Source organism: Mobula hypostoma, chromosome 11, assembly GCF_963921235.1.
Source record: "Mobula hypostoma chromosome 11, sMobHyp1.1, whole genome shotgun sequence".
NCBI classification, from domain to species: domain Eukaryota; kingdom Metazoa; phylum Chordata; class Chondrichthyes; order Myliobatiformes; family Myliobatidae; genus Mobula; species Mobula hypostoma.
The window spans coordinates 53,944,676-53,961,808 of NC_086107.1; the positions used below are offsets into that span (position 1 = coordinate 53,944,676).

The 17,133-nt window shown below is 40.1% G+C and overlaps 1 protein-coding gene across 1 annotated transcript in view; it reads right to left on the reverse strand.

Annotated features, from left to right (window-relative positions):
- Positions 1–9,183: 9,183 nt before the first annotated feature.
- LOC134353744 (cleavage and polyadenylation specificity factor subunit 6-like) overlaps positions 9,184–17,133 on the reverse strand; it is a 79,040-nt gene continuing 71,090 nt past the window's right edge. The window contains exons 8-9 of the mRNA XM_063062070.1: positions 13,187–13,377; positions 9,184–11,828 (exon numbers count right to left, since the gene is read on the reverse strand). Of these exons, the coding sequence (XP_062918140.1) occupies positions 13,188–13,377 (190 nt within the window). The 3' untranslated portion in view covers positions 9,184–11,828; position 13,187. The remainder of the gene's footprint in view (positions 11,829–13,186; positions 13,378–17,133) is intronic.

Here is a 17,133-nt window from a genome sequence, read left to right on the forward strand (position 1 = left end):
TTCAGTATCTCTGCAGCCATATCTAGGACACAGTCCATCTGTAACTTCTAGTCTCATTAGTTTCCCAGAACCTTCCCATAAGGCATACAGGAGTCATATAGATCAGCTGGTTGAGAGGTGTCACAACAATAACCTTGCACTCATCGTCAACAAGACCAAGGAAATGATTGTGGAGTTCAGGAAGGGGAAGTTTGTGAGACACACAAACCATCATTGAGGGGTCAGCAGCAGAAAGGATAAGGTCATTGTGATCTTTGAACATTCTACATCATTAGATGAGATTTGGTTATATTTTATTTTACTTAGAGATACAATGCAGAATAGGCCCTTCCGGAACTTTGAGCTGCATCACCAAGCAACCTCTGGCAAACTGGGTGGGTTACTGGCATCTAAAAACCAGTCACTTGAATCCTCGGGGGACCAATATCCTGGAGGGGAGATTTGCGAACGCTACTGAGGTGACTTTAAACTAGAATGGTTGGGGGGTGGGAATCAAATTAAAGAGACTAGGAGAGAGGAGGTTAGTTCACAACAGGGGGATGGGAACCAGTGCAGAGAGACAGAGGGGTGTAAAATGAGGGTAGAAGCAAAAAGTAGTAAGGTGAAAAGTAAAAGTGGCAGGCCTGCAAATCCAGGGCAAAAATCAAAAAGGGCTACTTTTCAACATAATTGTATAAGGGCTAAGAGTGTTGTAAAAGCGAGCCTGAAGGCTTTGTGTGTCAATGCAAGAAGCATTCATAACAAGGTGGATGAATTAAAAGTGAAGATTGTTATTAATGAATATGATGTAGTTGGGATCACAGAGACATGGCTCCAGGGTGACCAAGGATGGGAGCTCAACATTCAGGGATATTCAATATTCAGGAGGGATAGACATGAAAGAAAAGGAGGTGGGGTAGCATTGCTGGTTAGGGAGGAGATTAACGCAATAGAAAGGAAGGACATTAGCCGGGAGGATGTGGAATCGATATCGGTAGAGCTGCATAACACTAAGGGGCAGAAAACGCTGGTGGGAGTTGTGTACAGGTCACCTAACAGTAGTAGTGAGGTTGGGGATGGTATTAAACAGGAAATTAGAAATGTGTACAATAAAGGAACAGCAGTTATAATGGGTGACTTCAATCTACGTATAGATTGGGTGAACCAAATCGGTAAGGCTGCTGAGGAAGAGGATTTCTTGGAATGTAGGTGGGATGGTTTTTTGAACCAACATGTCGAGGAACCAACTAGAGAGCAGGCTATTCTAGACTGGGTATTGAGCAATGAGGAAGGGTTAGTTAGCAATCTTGTCGTGAGAGGCCCCTTGGGTAACAGTGACCATAATATGGTGGAATTCTTCATTAAGATGGAGAGTGACATAGTTAATTCAGAAACAAAGGTTCTGAACTTAAAGAAGGGGAGCTTTGAAGGTATGAGATGTGAATTAACTAAGATAGACTGGCAAATGACACTTAAAGGGTTGATGGCGGATATGCAATGGCAAGCATTTAAAGATCGCATGGATGAACTATAACAATTGTTCATCCCAGTTTGGCAAAAGAACAAATCAAGGAAGGTAGTGCACCCGTGGCTGACAAGGGAAATTAGGGATGCTATCAATTCCAAAGAAGAAGCATACAAATTAGCCAGAAAAAGTGGCTCACCTGAGGACTAGGAGAAATTCAGAGTCCAGCAGAGGAGGACAAAGGGCTTAATTAGGAAGGGGAAAAAAGATTATGAGAGAAAACTAGCAGGGAACATAAAAACTGACTGTAAAAGCTTTTATAGATAGGTGAAACGAAAAAGATTGGTTAAGACAAATGTAGGTCCCCTACAGACAGAAACAGGTAAATTGATTATTTGGAGCAAGGACATGGCAGACCAATTGAATAACTACTTTGGTTCTGTCATCACTAAGGAGGACATAAATAATCTTCCCGAAATAGTAGGGGACAGAGGGTTCAGTGAGATGGAGGAACTGAGCGAAATACATGTTAGTAGGGAAGTGGTGTTAGGTAAATTGACGGGATTAAAGGCAGATAAATCCCCAGGGCCAGATGGTCTGCATCCCAGAGTGCTTAAGGAAGTAGCCCAAGAAATAGTGGATGCATTAGTGATAATTTTTCAAAACTCTTTAGATTCTGGACTAGTTCCTGAGGATTGGAGGGTGACTAATGTAACCCCACTTTTTAAAAAAAGAGGGAGAGAGAAACGGGGAATTATAGACCAGTTAGCCTAACGTCGGTGGTGGGGAAAATGCTAGAGTCAGTTATCAAAGATGTGATAACAGCACATTTGGAAAGCGATGAAATCATCGGACAAAGTCAGCATGGATTTGTGAAAGGAAAATCATGTCTGATGAATCTCATAAAATTTTTTGAGGATGTAACTAGTAGAGTGGATAGGGGAGAACCAGTGGATGTGGTATATTTGGATTTTCAAAAGGCTTTTGACAAGGTCCCTCACAGGAGATTAGTGTGCAAACTTAAAGCACATGGTATTGGGGGCAAGGTATTGATGTGGATAGAGAATTGGTTAGCAGACAGGAAGCAAAGAGTGGGAATAAACGGGACCTTTTCAGAATGGCAGGCAGTGACTAGTGGGGTACTGCAAGGCTCAGTGCTAGGACCCCAGTTGTTTACAATATATATTAATGACGTAGATGAGGGAATTAAATGCAGCATCTCCAAGTTTGCGGATGACATGAAGCTGGGCGGCAGTGTTAGCTGTGAGGAGGATGCTAAGAGGATGCAGGGTGACTTGGATAGGTTAGCTGAGTGGGCAGATTCATGGCAGATGCAATTTAATGTGGATAAATGTGAGGTTATCCACTTTGGTGGCAAAAATAGGAAAACAGATTATTATCTGAATGGTGGCCGATTAGGAAAAGGGGAGGTGCAACGAGACCTGGGTGTCATTATACACCAGTCATTGAAAGTGGGCATGCAGGTACAGCAGGCGGTGAAAAAGGCGAATGGTATGCTGGCATTTATAGCGAGAGGATTCGAGTACAGGAGCAGGGAGGTACTACTGCAGTTGTACAAGGCTTTGGTGAGACCACACCTGGAGTATTGTGTGCAGTTTTGGTCCCCTAATCTGAGGAAAAACATCCTTGCCATAGAGGGAGTACAAAGAAGGTTCACCAGATTGATTCCTGGGATGGCAGGACTTTCATATGATGAAAGGCTGGATCAACTAGGCTCATACTCGTTGGAATTTAGAAGATTGAGGGGGGATCTTATTGAAACGTATAAAATCCTAAAGGGATTGGACAGGCTAGATGCAGGAAGATTGTTCCCAATGTTGGGGAAGTCCAGAACGAGGGGTCACACTTTGAGGATAAAGGGGAAGCCTTTTAGGACCAAGATGAGGAAAAACTTCTTCACACAGAGAGTGGTGAATCTGTGGAATTCTCTGCCACAGGAAACAGTTGAGGCCAGTTCATTGGCTATATTTAAGAGGGAGTTAGATATGGCCCTTGTGGCTAAAGGGATCAGGGGGTATGGAAGGAAGGCTGGTACAGCGATCTGAGTTGGATGGTCAGCCATGATCATACTGAATGGCGGGCAGGCTCGAAGGGCCAAATGGCCCACTCCTGCACCTATTTTCTATGTTTCTATGTTTTCTATGTTTTTGGGCAGATGGTTGGGCAGCTTATTTAGAAGGAAAACTCTGATCTCAAACCTCCACTCCATGTGGCTATACCTACAGACTTTGGGAGTAAACTACGAGGAAAAATCCAGTCTTGAAGTCCCTAAGGCAATCTTACTGTAAATTGAGTTCAACGCTGACTGGCAACTCCTGTGACGCCACTGATGCCAAACTGTATTCTCCACTGTTCACTTAGATTCATCATCTGTGGGCAGAGGGGGAGCCTGCTGCATGGGGAACAGCTTGCTCTCCACACCATACTGCCCCAGCTAGTGTACCAACTTCAACAGCTAGGATGCAACACCCATGGTCAACAACCTGACCAATGGAGGGCCTCCCAAATCTGTTCTTGAGCCTAGCGGTATGTGTTTTCAGGCTGTTTTATCTCCTGCCCAATGGAAGAGGGGAGAAGAGAGAATGCCCAGGGTGGAGGCATTTTTGGTTATGTTGGCTGCTTTATTGAGAGAGCAAGAGTATAGACAGAGTCGATAAAGGGGAGGCTGGTTTTTGTGATGTGCTGAGCTGTGTCCACAACTCCCTGCTGTTTCTTCTGGTCACAGGCAGAGATTACCTTATGAAGCCATTACTCATAAAGAGAGTGTGCCTTCTGGAATCAGAATCAGGTTTATTATCACCGGCATGTGTTGTGAAATGTGTTAACTTGCTAACAAATTGTTATCTATTATGCATAGATAAAAATTAGTAAAGGTCGATGGGTACCTGCCAAATATCTTTAGCCTCCTGAGGAAGTAGAGGCATTGGTGAACTTTCTTGGTCAAATCACAAACGAGAAAATCTGTAGATGCTGGAAATCCAAGCAACACACACTAAATGCTGGTGGAACTCAGCAGGCCAGGCAGCATCTATGGAAAAAAGAGCAGTCGACGTTTCAAGCCAAAACTCTTCCTCAGGACTGGAGAGAAAAAGCTGAGGAGTACATTTGGAAGGTGAGAGAGGGGAGAGAGAAACACAAGTTGATAGGTAAAACGGGGAGGGGAAGAGATGAAGTAAACAGCCGGGACGTTGATTGGTGAAAGAGATACAAGGTTGGAGAAGGGGGAGTCCGATAGGAGAGAACAAAAGTTCATGGAAGAAAGAAAGTTGTGGGGGTGGGGCGGGGGGGGGTGGTGTTGGTAGGAGCACCAGAGGGAGGTGATGGGCTGGCAAGGAGATAAGGTGAGCGAGGGAAAAGGGGATTGAGAATGGTGAAAGTGGGGGCGGCTTACTGGAAGTTTGAGAAATCGATGTTCATGCCATCAGGTTGGAAGCTACCCAGATGGAATATAAGGTGTTCTTCCAACCTGAGTGTGGCCTCATCGCAACAGTAGGAGAGGCCATGGATTGATAAATTGGAATGGAACCATTCAGGGCCTCAAAGTTCTTCTAAGTAAGGCGACACTTCACCTGTGAGTCTGTTGGGGTCATATACTGTATTCAGTGCTCCCGACGTGGCCTCCTGGATGTGAGACCTGACGTAGATTGGGAGACCGTTTTACCAAGCACCCATGCTCCATCCACCAGAAGGGGATCTCCCAGTGGCCACTCATTTTAATTCCACTTCTCATTCCCATTCTGATATGTGTATCCTGGGTCTCCTCTACTGTCGCAATGAGGCCACACTTAGGTTGGAGTAACAATACCTTATATTCTGTCCGGGTAGCCTCCAACCTGATGGCATGAACATCACTTTCCTGAACTTCTGGTAATAACTCCCCCCTCCCCCGCCCCACCATCATTCCTCATCCCCTTTTCCCTCTCTCACCTTATCTTCTAGCCTGCCCATCGCTCCATCTGATGCTCCTCCCCCTTCCATGGCCTTCTATTCTCTCCTATCAGATTCCCCCTTCTCCAGCCCTGTACCTCTTTCACCAATCAACTTGCCAGCACTTTACTTTATCTCTCCCTCTCCCGGTTTCACGTATCAATTTGTGTTTCTCTTTCTCCTCTCCCCACCTTTTAAATCTACCCATCTTTTTTTCTCTAGTTCTGTTGAAGGATCTTGGCCCGAAACATGGACTGTACTTTTTTTCCATAGATGCTACCTGGCCTGGTGAGTTCCTCCAGCGTTTTGTGTGTGTTTTTTGGTTGTGGACATGGTTGGATCAAAAAAGGCTATTGGTGATGTTCATTCCTCGGCACATGAAGCTCTTAACCTCAGCACCTGATGAAGAAAGGAGCATGTGCACCTTCCTGAAGTCAATGACCAGCTCTTTTGTTTTACTGACATTGAGGGAATGGTTGCTGTCATGGTTGTTACTAAGTCTCAATCTCCTTTCACTACTCCAACTCATCATACTTGAACTACGGTGCTATCCTCTGCAAACGTGTAGATGGAGTGTTAGAGAATCTGGCCATGCAGTCATGCTCCATCACAGGCACAATCTTCCCACCACTAAGGACATCTTCAAGAGACAGCACCTTAAGAAAGCAGCATCCATCATTAAGGACCCTCACCAATGGGGGCATGCCCTCTTCTTGTTACTACCATCAGGAAGGAGGTATAGGACCATGAAGACCCTCAATCATTGATTCAGAAAGCTTATTCCCATGTCTTCAGATTTCTGAATGGTCTGTGAATCCATTAACAGTACCTCATGATGGTCCATATGTACCATGGCACCATTCCTTCTAACATTCCTTCCATGTTTGCCCCTCAACACTCTAAACCCCACCACTATATGTACCTATCCAAATATCTCTTAAATGTAATTTTTCCCACCTTGGCCATGTCCTCTGGCAGCTCATTCCTAGTACTCACCACCCTCTGGGTAAAGAAGTTATCTCTCATGTCTCTTTTAAACCTCTGCCCTCTCACTTTGGACTCCCCAACCCCGGGAAAAGACCGATTTATCTATTTCCAAATATATCTTAGCTATTCACTTTTTATAGATGTGCAGTGTCTATAAAAAGTATTCACCCCACCCCCTTGGAAAGTTTTCATGTTTTATTGTTTTAAAACATTGAATCACAGTGGACAACAGGAATTCTGCAGATGCTGGAAATTCAAGCAACACACATCAAAGTTGCTGGTGAACGCAGCAGGCCAGGCAGCATCTATAGGAAGAGGCGCAGTCGACGTTTCAGGCCGAGACCCTTCGTCAGGACTAACTGAAGGAAGAGTGAGTAAGGGAATCACAGTGGAGTTAATTTGGCTTTTTAACACTGATCAACAGAAAAAGACTCTTTCATGTCAAAGTGAAAGCAGATCCCTACAAAGTGATCTAATTTAATTATTTAAATAAATTACAAATATAAAACACAAAATAATTGATTGCATCAGTATTCTGTCCATTAATATGACACACCAAATCATCACTGGTGCAGCCAATTGATTGTAGAAGTCACATAATTAGATAAATGTGAAATGGGGACACGTCTTTTTCTCTTATTAGGGAGAGAGAGAGAGAGAGAGAGAGAGAGAGCCAGTGGTATGTTGAATTACCGGGTGAACGAGTAGTCTTTGGGCTGCTGCAAGTCTGTGTCTTTATTGATGCTTTGCTGCACGCTTGAGTGCTTGGTGGGGGTTGGGGGAGTCATTGCTTTCCTGCTGCTTATGTGTGGCGGGGGGAGCTGTGGGGGCTTTGGGGCACTCCTGTTATCATGGATGTTTGCAAAGAAAAAGAATTTCAGGATGTATATTGTATACATTTCTCTGATATTAAATATACCTATTGAAACCTATTAAATGGAGATGTTTTGGGGACCTGTGTGCAGTCAAGGTGTTTCAATGGATTGTAGTAAAAATACACCTGTTTCTGGGAGGTCCAACTGCCGGTGCATCAGTATCCTGGCAAAAACTACACCATGAAGACAAAAGAACACTGCAAGCAACTCTGTGAACAAATTATTGAAAAGCACAAGTCAGGAGATGGATACAAGAACATTTCCAGGTCACTGAATATCCCTTGGAGCAGGTCAGTCATCAAGAAATGGAAAGAATATAGCACAGCTGTAAATCTGCCTAGAGAAGGCCATCCTCAAAAACTAAGTGACCGTGCAAGACCTATGACAACTCTGGAGGAGTTACAAGCTTCAGTGGCTGAGATGGGAGAGACTGCGCATACAACTGTTGTCCAGATGCTTCACCAGTCGCAGGTTTATTGGAGAGTGGCATAGAGAAAGCCACTGTTGAAAAAAACTCACATGAAAGCTTGGCTAGAGTTTGCCAGAAGGCATGTGAGAGACTTGAAGTCAGCTGGAAGAAGGTTCTATGGTATGATGAAACTAAAATTGAGCTTTTTGGCCATCAGACTAAATGCTATATTTGGCGTAAGCCAAGCACCGTACATCAAAAATACAGCATCCCTACCATGATGCACGGTGATGGCTGCATCATGCTGTGGGGATGCTTCACTGCAGCAGGCCCTGGAAGGCTTGTGAAGGTAGAGGGTAAAATGAATGCAGCAAAATATAGGGAAATCCTGATGCAGTCTGCAAGAGAACTGCGATTTGGGAGATTTGTTTTCCAGCAAGACAATGACCCCAAGCTACACAGGAATAGCTTAAAAACAACAAAGTTAATTTATTGGAGTGGCCAAGTCAGAGTCCAGAACTCAATCTAATTAAGCATTTGTGGATGAACTTGAAAATGACTGTTTATTCACAATCATTACGCAATCTGACGTATCTTGAGCAGTTTTGTAAAGAAGAATAGGGAAAAATTGCAGTGTCCAGATGTGCAAAGCTGATAGAGACCTATCCACACAGACTCAAGGCCATAATTGATACCAAAAGTGCATCTACTAAATACCAACTTGAAGGGAGTGAATCCTTATGCAATCAATTATTTTATGTTTTATATTTGTAAATTAATTTAGATCACTTTGTAAAGATTTTGACACGAAAGGATCTTTTCTGTGAATCAGCGTCAAAAAGCCAAATTAAATCCACTGTGATTCAATGTTGTAAAACAATAAAACATGAAAACTTCTGGGGGGGCAGGGTGAATAATTTTTATAGGCACTGCATAAACCTTTTGCTGTCTTTATATTTGCTGCTGGGGTTAATCAGGACTGTGCTCTAGCTATGCAGCCTATTACAGGTTTACATCAGGATCTCCCCATGAATGACCCAGGAAAAACAAGTATCCCTATGTCCTTGTCTACCATTTCCATTTCCCTCCTGTGTTTAAAGAGCCCCTTGTTCTGCTACATTTCTCATCCCCTTATTAAACTCTCAGTTCTGGTAGAGATTATCTTTCCCAATTGTCCTCATTTTTAATTGTAATGTCATGGTTGAATAAACCATGAATCAGTTATTCAGCCTGTCATCTCCTATTCTACACATTAATGTCCATTCCTTGTGGACTATCCAGGTTAAACAATTTTAAAAGCAATTGCAAGCTAGATGATCAAGTTTCCTAACTTTATTGGACGTGTGAGCACGACTTGCAGTTAAATTGGACACATCGTAGAGTGCTGGACTTTCCAGTACTTCAGCCCATTGTATAAAACAACCATATTGTTGTAGAGTTAGCTGCAGACGCATTTCAGCTGTAGGTTATTCCTCTACATATGCTGTTCTTCAAAAGAAAAAGACGGCACGGTATCAGGAATCTACATTTTAATAGATTGGAGTGTATTTGTGTCACTAAAATATACAGAGTAACAAGCTACAAAAGAAAACACGCAACAATTTTATTTTTTTAATTTCACAGTAAACGCACAAGCACAATACAAAGTCACTGACAAATTGCTTGTCCTTAAACCGGTACAACTAAAAAAAATACTTTTTTTTACCATTTTAAAAAAGAAAATTGTCCCAAGTGAAGAAAGATTGAAATTCTACGTGGAATGCTTTAGTTGTGCATTCCCTTCCTCCCCACAAGTGCTGGCACCAACCACAATAGCACCAGGCCGGCAGGTGCTAACCCAGCTGCAAGTCCCACAACAGCCATGGTATTCTCATTTCCAACTCTCCAAAGCACTAAACAAATTAAATCAACAACTTAATGAAAGTCGAGCCTAATTCAAGGCCTGAAAGAAAAACCTTTCACACAAAACTTGCTGGCAAATTTCAGAAATTCTCACCATTATTTTGTTGCCTGTGCAAAACATCATCAAGGTGGACATTGAAATGAATTACTTGATTAGCTGCTAGGTTTTCAGCGATGATTAGTTAGTCTCAGTTGTCCTTTACAAATCCTTCATGGTCTATGCTATATTAGTCCTCATGCAGAAATTTCAAAAGTAGCACCAATAAAAGCAACTTGTGGACCATTCAAAATGACCATCATGACATTATTAAGAACATTATTCCATAATATGGTGTTCATTTCTTTGACCTACTTAGAATTACTGAAAATTATGTCACTTTAAATCTGGATATGTGCGGACAACAGCTGTTCACACTGACATCAATTATTAGCCTTGGAATCAAAAAATTCACCTTGAACCAAATTGCTGAGGCTTCAATTCTCATTCTTACCACTAGATTGCCACCAATTTGCTCTATCGTACATATGAGTATATCACAATCTTGGCATGTGATCCTTTTTCCAGAGAAGGGAGGACATGACAAAGACTACAAGGATCCATGGGGGCTTTAATAACATCAAGTCATTTAGTTATAAAATTCACAAGAAAGCAAAACTAAAATCCTTGTTTCAGTCCCAGCCCCATAATCAGTCATTTATAGGATAGATATATGAATATGTATTGATTGTGAACGAGTGTGGTTTTAATTCAAGATGATTGGGAGACACTGACATATGTTATTTCGCGGGTTCACCAGGAACATACAGTGGCAAGGACCAAATGATTTTAGTGGCACCATATTAACCCTTTAACATTTTACATCAACTCACTGTTGCAGAATTGCAGCTGATGTTGTTGTAATTAACATGCAGGTCATAAAAGCTGAAGAAATTCAATGTCTCATTTCCTAGGAAGGGGAAGATTTATCTTACTGCATCATCATCATCATCATCAGTCACTAAAAATATTGTCAACACTTTCCCACTGATTCTAAAACCTTTAAATTAATTCAATTTATAATTGTAGGAATGGCTTCTTGCTTTATTACCTGTTTAAAAGAAAGTATTTCAGCAAGATTTTCTCTCTTTAAAAGTAACAATAATGTGAAGCAACACCAGGGTCAGCTACGTGGATGTGAGGATTTCCAAGAACCAAGCTCGTCACATTAGGGAAACCTACTCACTCAGAGACTAAAAGAGGATACTTACATTATTTTGACAATCTGAGATATTTAGCTTCAAAGAAAAATGAAATTCTGCAGGTGATAAATTGTAAAGGCTTCTCTCCTCAATGGTTTTCTTTAAAAATCTGCATTATCTTGTAAAAGAAACTAAAAAAAAACAACTTCATTTATTTTAAATGTACAAACTAAAACATTCTTGCAACTCTACTATCACAAAGAAAGATGAATCCCGTTGGCTGGACGTAATCCACATTGGCATCACAATGCACATGGGGCAGTCTGGATGATAAGAGTACAGTATATAATTATATAATTAATAAAATAGGGTCTTCACTAGTTCTTGGCACACAGGTGCAAAAAATTCATTGTCATGCACCCTAACCTATATAAATATAAAAGAATTTTAGGTATTAATTCTTTGACAGAGCATTGAGAGTCATTATTCACCTGCACTTTTGCAACATGGAAAGTGTTGAAATTCACATTAGGAACATTTCCTTTTGATTGCTACTGCCAATGAAATCATGAGTGATCAGAGGATCTGTACTAATACCGGCTACACAAAACAAATTGATAAAATAAGTTGTTTAAGTTTATCCAAGATGATGCACATTACTGATGACGTTTCACCCCTAAATATTTTACCAGTGACTCGCAGCAGAATTTAGGCTCAATGCAATCAGTGAGCAATGAAAAGATTTGGCAGAAATCAAAATGCAGCCTCCTTTTGAAGATGCCCTCTTAGAAAAAAGATCTGATCAGCCAGCATCCCTTAAAGAAACGGAGAATGTATAAAATGTTTAATGTAATTGTTGAAAACAGGTTGTTCAACGTATGTTCCAGAAATCTATTCCCATCGGAATTTGAGAAATTCTTGAAGTTGCAACTGTGTGTGTACTAACACTTCACTTTCCACTGGTCTTGGTGCACACACTTCTCCCAAGAATTCATCTCCTTTCTTCACTCGTTTCAAAATGTCTTCCTGACTTTTTAATTTTTTTCTCCTGATCCAGGATCTGTACAAAGATGAAAACTCTCCTCTGCAGAGTGATGGCAGGAAGGAGAGGAAGAGAGAGAATATGAGTTATTAAATCAAATAGGTGAAAGTTTTGGTGTAAGGCTATTGTACTGATACTGTATTTACCCTCCAAATAGTTACACTGCTCTTCCACTTTCCTTCACTCTTCCACTCCTCTGAAGCCACTGGCTTGCTGAATATTTAAACTGATATTCATATAACTGCCACCTTATTTAGTCTTTCTACTTAGGATCATGAATATATCATATGGAGGGTGGTGTCAGAAGGTGTGGAAATGGAGCCCAATTCTACATTCACATCCAAATGTTTGTTCCTTCAAGCAAGGTAAGTAAATTCTGAACAAGGGAATAAAACTAGTAAATATTTTACTAACACGAGAAAATCTGCAAATGCTGGAGATCCAAACCAACACACATAAAATGCTGGAGGAACTCAGCAAGGATTTCCCCATGGCCACCCATTTCAGTTCTACTTCCCTTTCCCATTTGTCAGTCCATGGCTTCCTCTACCGCCATGATGAGGCCATACTCAGGTTGGAGGAGCAACACTTTATATCCCATCCGGCTAGTCTCCAACCTGATGGCATGAACATTGGTTTCTTGAACTTTGCTCCTCCCCACTCCCTCTCCTGCACCATTCGCCACTCTGGTTTCCTCTCTCATTTTATCTCCTTACCTGTCTGCTACCTCCCTCTGGAGCTCCTCCCCCTTCCCTTTCTTCCATGGTCTTCTGTCCTCTCTTATGAGATTCCCCCTTCCCCAGCCCATTATCTCTTCCACCAATCAACTTCGCAGCTCTTTACTTCACTCCCTCCCCATCTCCTAGTTTCACCTTTCACCCGGTACCTTGTCCTTCTTCCTCCCACCTCCCCCTACTTTCTTAGTCTGACTCCTTCCCCCTTCCTTTCCAGTCCTGATGAAGGGTCTCTGCCCGAAATGTCGACTGTTTACTCTTTTTCATAGATGCTGCCTGGCCTGCTGAGTTCCTCCAGCTTTTTGTGTGTGTTGCCTTAATTTCTTTACTTCTAGTTTGAAGCTTACAGGTGTGCCATTCAAATGAGTAAAATTTAAAGCAGAGTGGATGGAAATTAGCAATTTCAGAGGTATGTACTTCAGATCCAGCATTAGAGATTCTTGCAGTTCTTTGAAGTCTACAGAAGTGGCTAACATTTCACTTTCATCAACATCGCCACCTCACCACTCGTTTTGGGAATCTGATGGGCAAAGCAGCCTGTTTAACATCCCTGCATAATAAGAATTCCCCCCCCCCCCCATCACATTGCAAGTAATTGGGTGCAGATTTATAATATAACAGCAAAGTAATTATAGCTTTTAAAATATTGTTATTTTGTAAGCGTACCTTAGCGGTGCCTATATTCCCTGTCCCGATCTCTTTCCTTGTCACGGTCTCGATCTCTATGTCGATCACGTTCCCTGCTTCTCTCACGATAATAGTCTTCATGTCGATCTTCACTGTGAGAGCGCTCTCTGTGCCTGCGGCCTCTATCGTGAGAGCGGCTATACTCTCGGTCTCGCGATCGATCTCTTTTTCTGCAAAGGCAAATGTAGTGAAACAATATTTTCAGCAGCAAATCTTAATTACTTTTTGGAAGAATAATTAATTACATAAAAAGGTGAATATTAGGAGCCCTCTCAGTATTTATCAAGGAGATTAATAAAGTGGGCAAACTATCAAATGAGGTTAAAAGAAATTCAGACATGTATGACAGAGTTAAGATAATAAACTGCTAATATTACATTATTACAGATATGTAAGGTAAATCAATTAGAAAAGAGGAAAATTTCAAGGGGACCAACAGAAATTTTTTTATGATTCTTATATATAAAAAGGGGGATTAAAAACGGGTAATAATAAAGTTAGTTGAAGGTGGGAAAGTTCATGAAATCTTTCTCAGAAATGCAATTTTAAAAAGTTAGAAACTACAAATACAGCTTAGTTAGCATAATTCAAATTGGAAGGCCATACTTGAAGTTACTAAACTCTTTGGAAAAATTATACAAAGTATTGATTGAAGTAATAAAATGGATATAATGTATTCTGAAATCCAAATTACTTTTAATGGAAGTCCTTTCTGGAAGAAATGCGTAGTAAACTCATAATTGTGGTCAGAGTATGTGCAAACATGAAATTAGAAATAGATTGGACAGCAAGCTGGCTAGACGCCAAAAGAGAAAAAGGAATAGGTAAAAATGGTTCCTCAAAAGCTGCAAAGTGGTCCCCCGAAAGGTTGAGTGCTGAGATCACTGTTATTTACTATTCACATAAATGATTTTATATATTTATATAGTTTTATGCTCCAAACCTTCTGTAGTAAAGGTTAGCATTTCAGTAACTTTAATTAGTTGCTGCATCTAAATGCTAATCTTTTGTGTTCCATGTACCAGGACTTCCAGTTGCTATCATACTGCACCATTTTAAGATGTACTTATTTTAGAATAATAAATTGTTTTCGTTCATTCTTCCCCTAATGTGCTAAGGGCCTTAATGGGGTGGAATTTGTTAAGTTGGTCCAATAATTTCTCTCAAGCAAAATGCAGGTGGATCTACCAGAGAGGGTGTAAAACTCGACCTCTTTCTGGTAAACAAGGGAGCACAAGTGACTGAAATTAGAGTGGGTGAGAATTTTAAGACCAGAGATCATTAATTCCATTAATTTTATAAAATTGATATTGAAAAGAATAGGACTGGTCTGCAAGCTTGCCTTAAATTGTGACAATGCTACTCAAGATTGCATTAGGCAAGAATTTGCAAAGGTTGATTGGGTGAGGTTGTATACAGGCAAATGGTCGCCTGGCAAGAGGGAGGGTTTTAAAAGTGAGATATGGAAGTTCAAAACCATGTTCCAGTTAGGCTGGCACGATTATAGAACCCTGATTCATGGGGGATATTAAGGTTCTAGTCAGGAAAAAATAGAGGCAAATGTCACATACAACTAGCTTGGATCCAATGAATAGAATATAGGAATACATGACAGGTAAATGAAGTGGGCTAAAAGAGGACATGAGACAGCTTTTTCAAGTAGGATAAAGGAGAATCCTAAGAGAATCCTAAGAGATTCTGTAAATATATTAAAAGTAAAAGGGTAATTGAGAACAGAATTAGGTCTTCATAAGAAATAATGTGGTCGTCTATGTGTGGAGACACATAAGGTGAGGCCTTTTTCTTTCTTTCTTTTTCAATCTTTTATTAATTTCAGCATCATAAACATTACAGAAGATAGATACAGAGCAATTGGGATTACATTATTGATAAATAGTTTATACAAGTATAAACTCAATTGACACATAACGAGGGGTCACAGTTTGAGGATAGAGGGGAAGCCTTTTAGGACCGAGATTAGGAAAAACTTCTTCACACAGAGAGTGGTGAATCTGTGGAATTCTCTGCCACAGCAAACTGTTGAGGCCAGTTCATTGGCTATGTTTAAGAGGGAGTTAGATATGGCCCTTGTGGCTACAGGGGTCAGGGGGTATGGAGGGAAGGCTGGGGCGGGGTTCTGAGTTGGATGATCAGCCATGATCATAATAAATGGCGGTGCAGGCTCGAAGGGCCGAATGGCCTACTCCTGCACCTATTTTCTATGTTTCTATAATTAGTGAGCCTCCCAAAATCTCAAAAAATACAAATATAATATAGGAAAATATAAAGTGAAAATATAAAAATATCACGAAAAAAGAAAAAAAATTATACCCCAAAAGAAAAAAAATCTAAACCAACTAGAAGAAAACTAAACTAAACTAAAGAAAAAAAAGAAAAAGAATGGGCTATTATGATACCTCAGATAAGACCATTAGTGTCGTTAACTCCACTCCTCTCCCCGTATATGGAGTAACAAAATAGAATTGGAAAGGGTCAAATTACAACATATGAAAGTATTGAATAAATGGTATCCAAATCTCTTCAAATTTAATAGAATGGTAGTAAATGATGCTTCTAATTTTTTCTAAATTTAAACAAGACATAGTTTGAGAAAACCATTGAAATGTAGTAGGAGGATTAATCTCTTTCCAATTCAATAATACGGATCTTCTAGCCATTAGTGTAACAAAAGCAATCATCCGACAAGCTGAGGAGGTCAGATGACATTGTTCTATCACTGGTAAACCAAAGATTGTAGTAATAGGATGAGGTTGTAGATCAATATTCAAAACAGTTGAAATAATATCAAAGATGTCGTCCCAGTATTTCTTCAGAAAAGGGCAAGACCAAAACATATGAGTTAATGAAGCTATCTCAGAGTGACATCTATCACATACAGGATTTATATGAGAGTAATAACGAGCTAATTTATCCTTGGACATATGAGCCCTATGTACTACTTTAAACTGTATCAACGCATGTTTAGCGCATATAGAGGAAGAATTAACTAATTGAAAATTTTTTTGCCATTTCTCTATAGGTAAAGTAAACTTAAGTTCCCTTTCCCAGTCGTTCTTAATTGAATTCGATACATCTGGATTTATTTTCATTATCATATTATAAATAATTGCTATTGAACCTTTCTGAAAAGGATTTAAATCTAGAATTCTTTCCATTATATCCGATGAATATGAAATTGGAAAGGTAATAAGAACAGTATTTAAAAAGTTTCTAATCTGTAAGTATCTAAAGAAATGGGATCTAGGTAAATTACATTTATTAGATAATTGTTCAAAAGACATGAAACAATTATCCAAAAATAAATCAGAAAAATGTATTATACCTTTAGTTTTCCAGACTTGATAGGCTTGATCCAAAAAAGAGGGTTGAAAAAGAAAATTGAATAGAATAGGGCTTGCTAAAATAAATTGATTCAATCCAAAAAATTTTCAAAACTGAAACCATATTTGAAGAGTATATTTAACTATTGGGTTATCCATATGTTTGTCTAATTTAGAAAAATCAAAGGGAAGCGGGGTCCCTAAAATAGAGCCTAATGAAAACCCTGAAACAGATTTACATCAAGATTAACCCATTGTGGACTTGAAACTGTGTCCCAATTCCATGTCCAAAATTTTAAATAACGAATATTAATTGCCCAGTAATAAAATCTAAAGTTCGGCAATGCTAAACCGCCCTCCTTTTTGGGCTTCTGTAAGTATCTTTTACCTAGTCTACGATTTTTGTTCTGCCATAAGGTGAGGTCTTAAATGAAAGATTTCATGTCTGTATATACCACGGAGAATGTTGTAGAAAATGGGAAATTTAGAAAGAGTATGGTGTTGTCTTGTAACATATCCACATTACAAAAAAAGAGGTGCTGAAAGCACATAGAATTGGATAACAGGATTCATAACAGGCCAGTT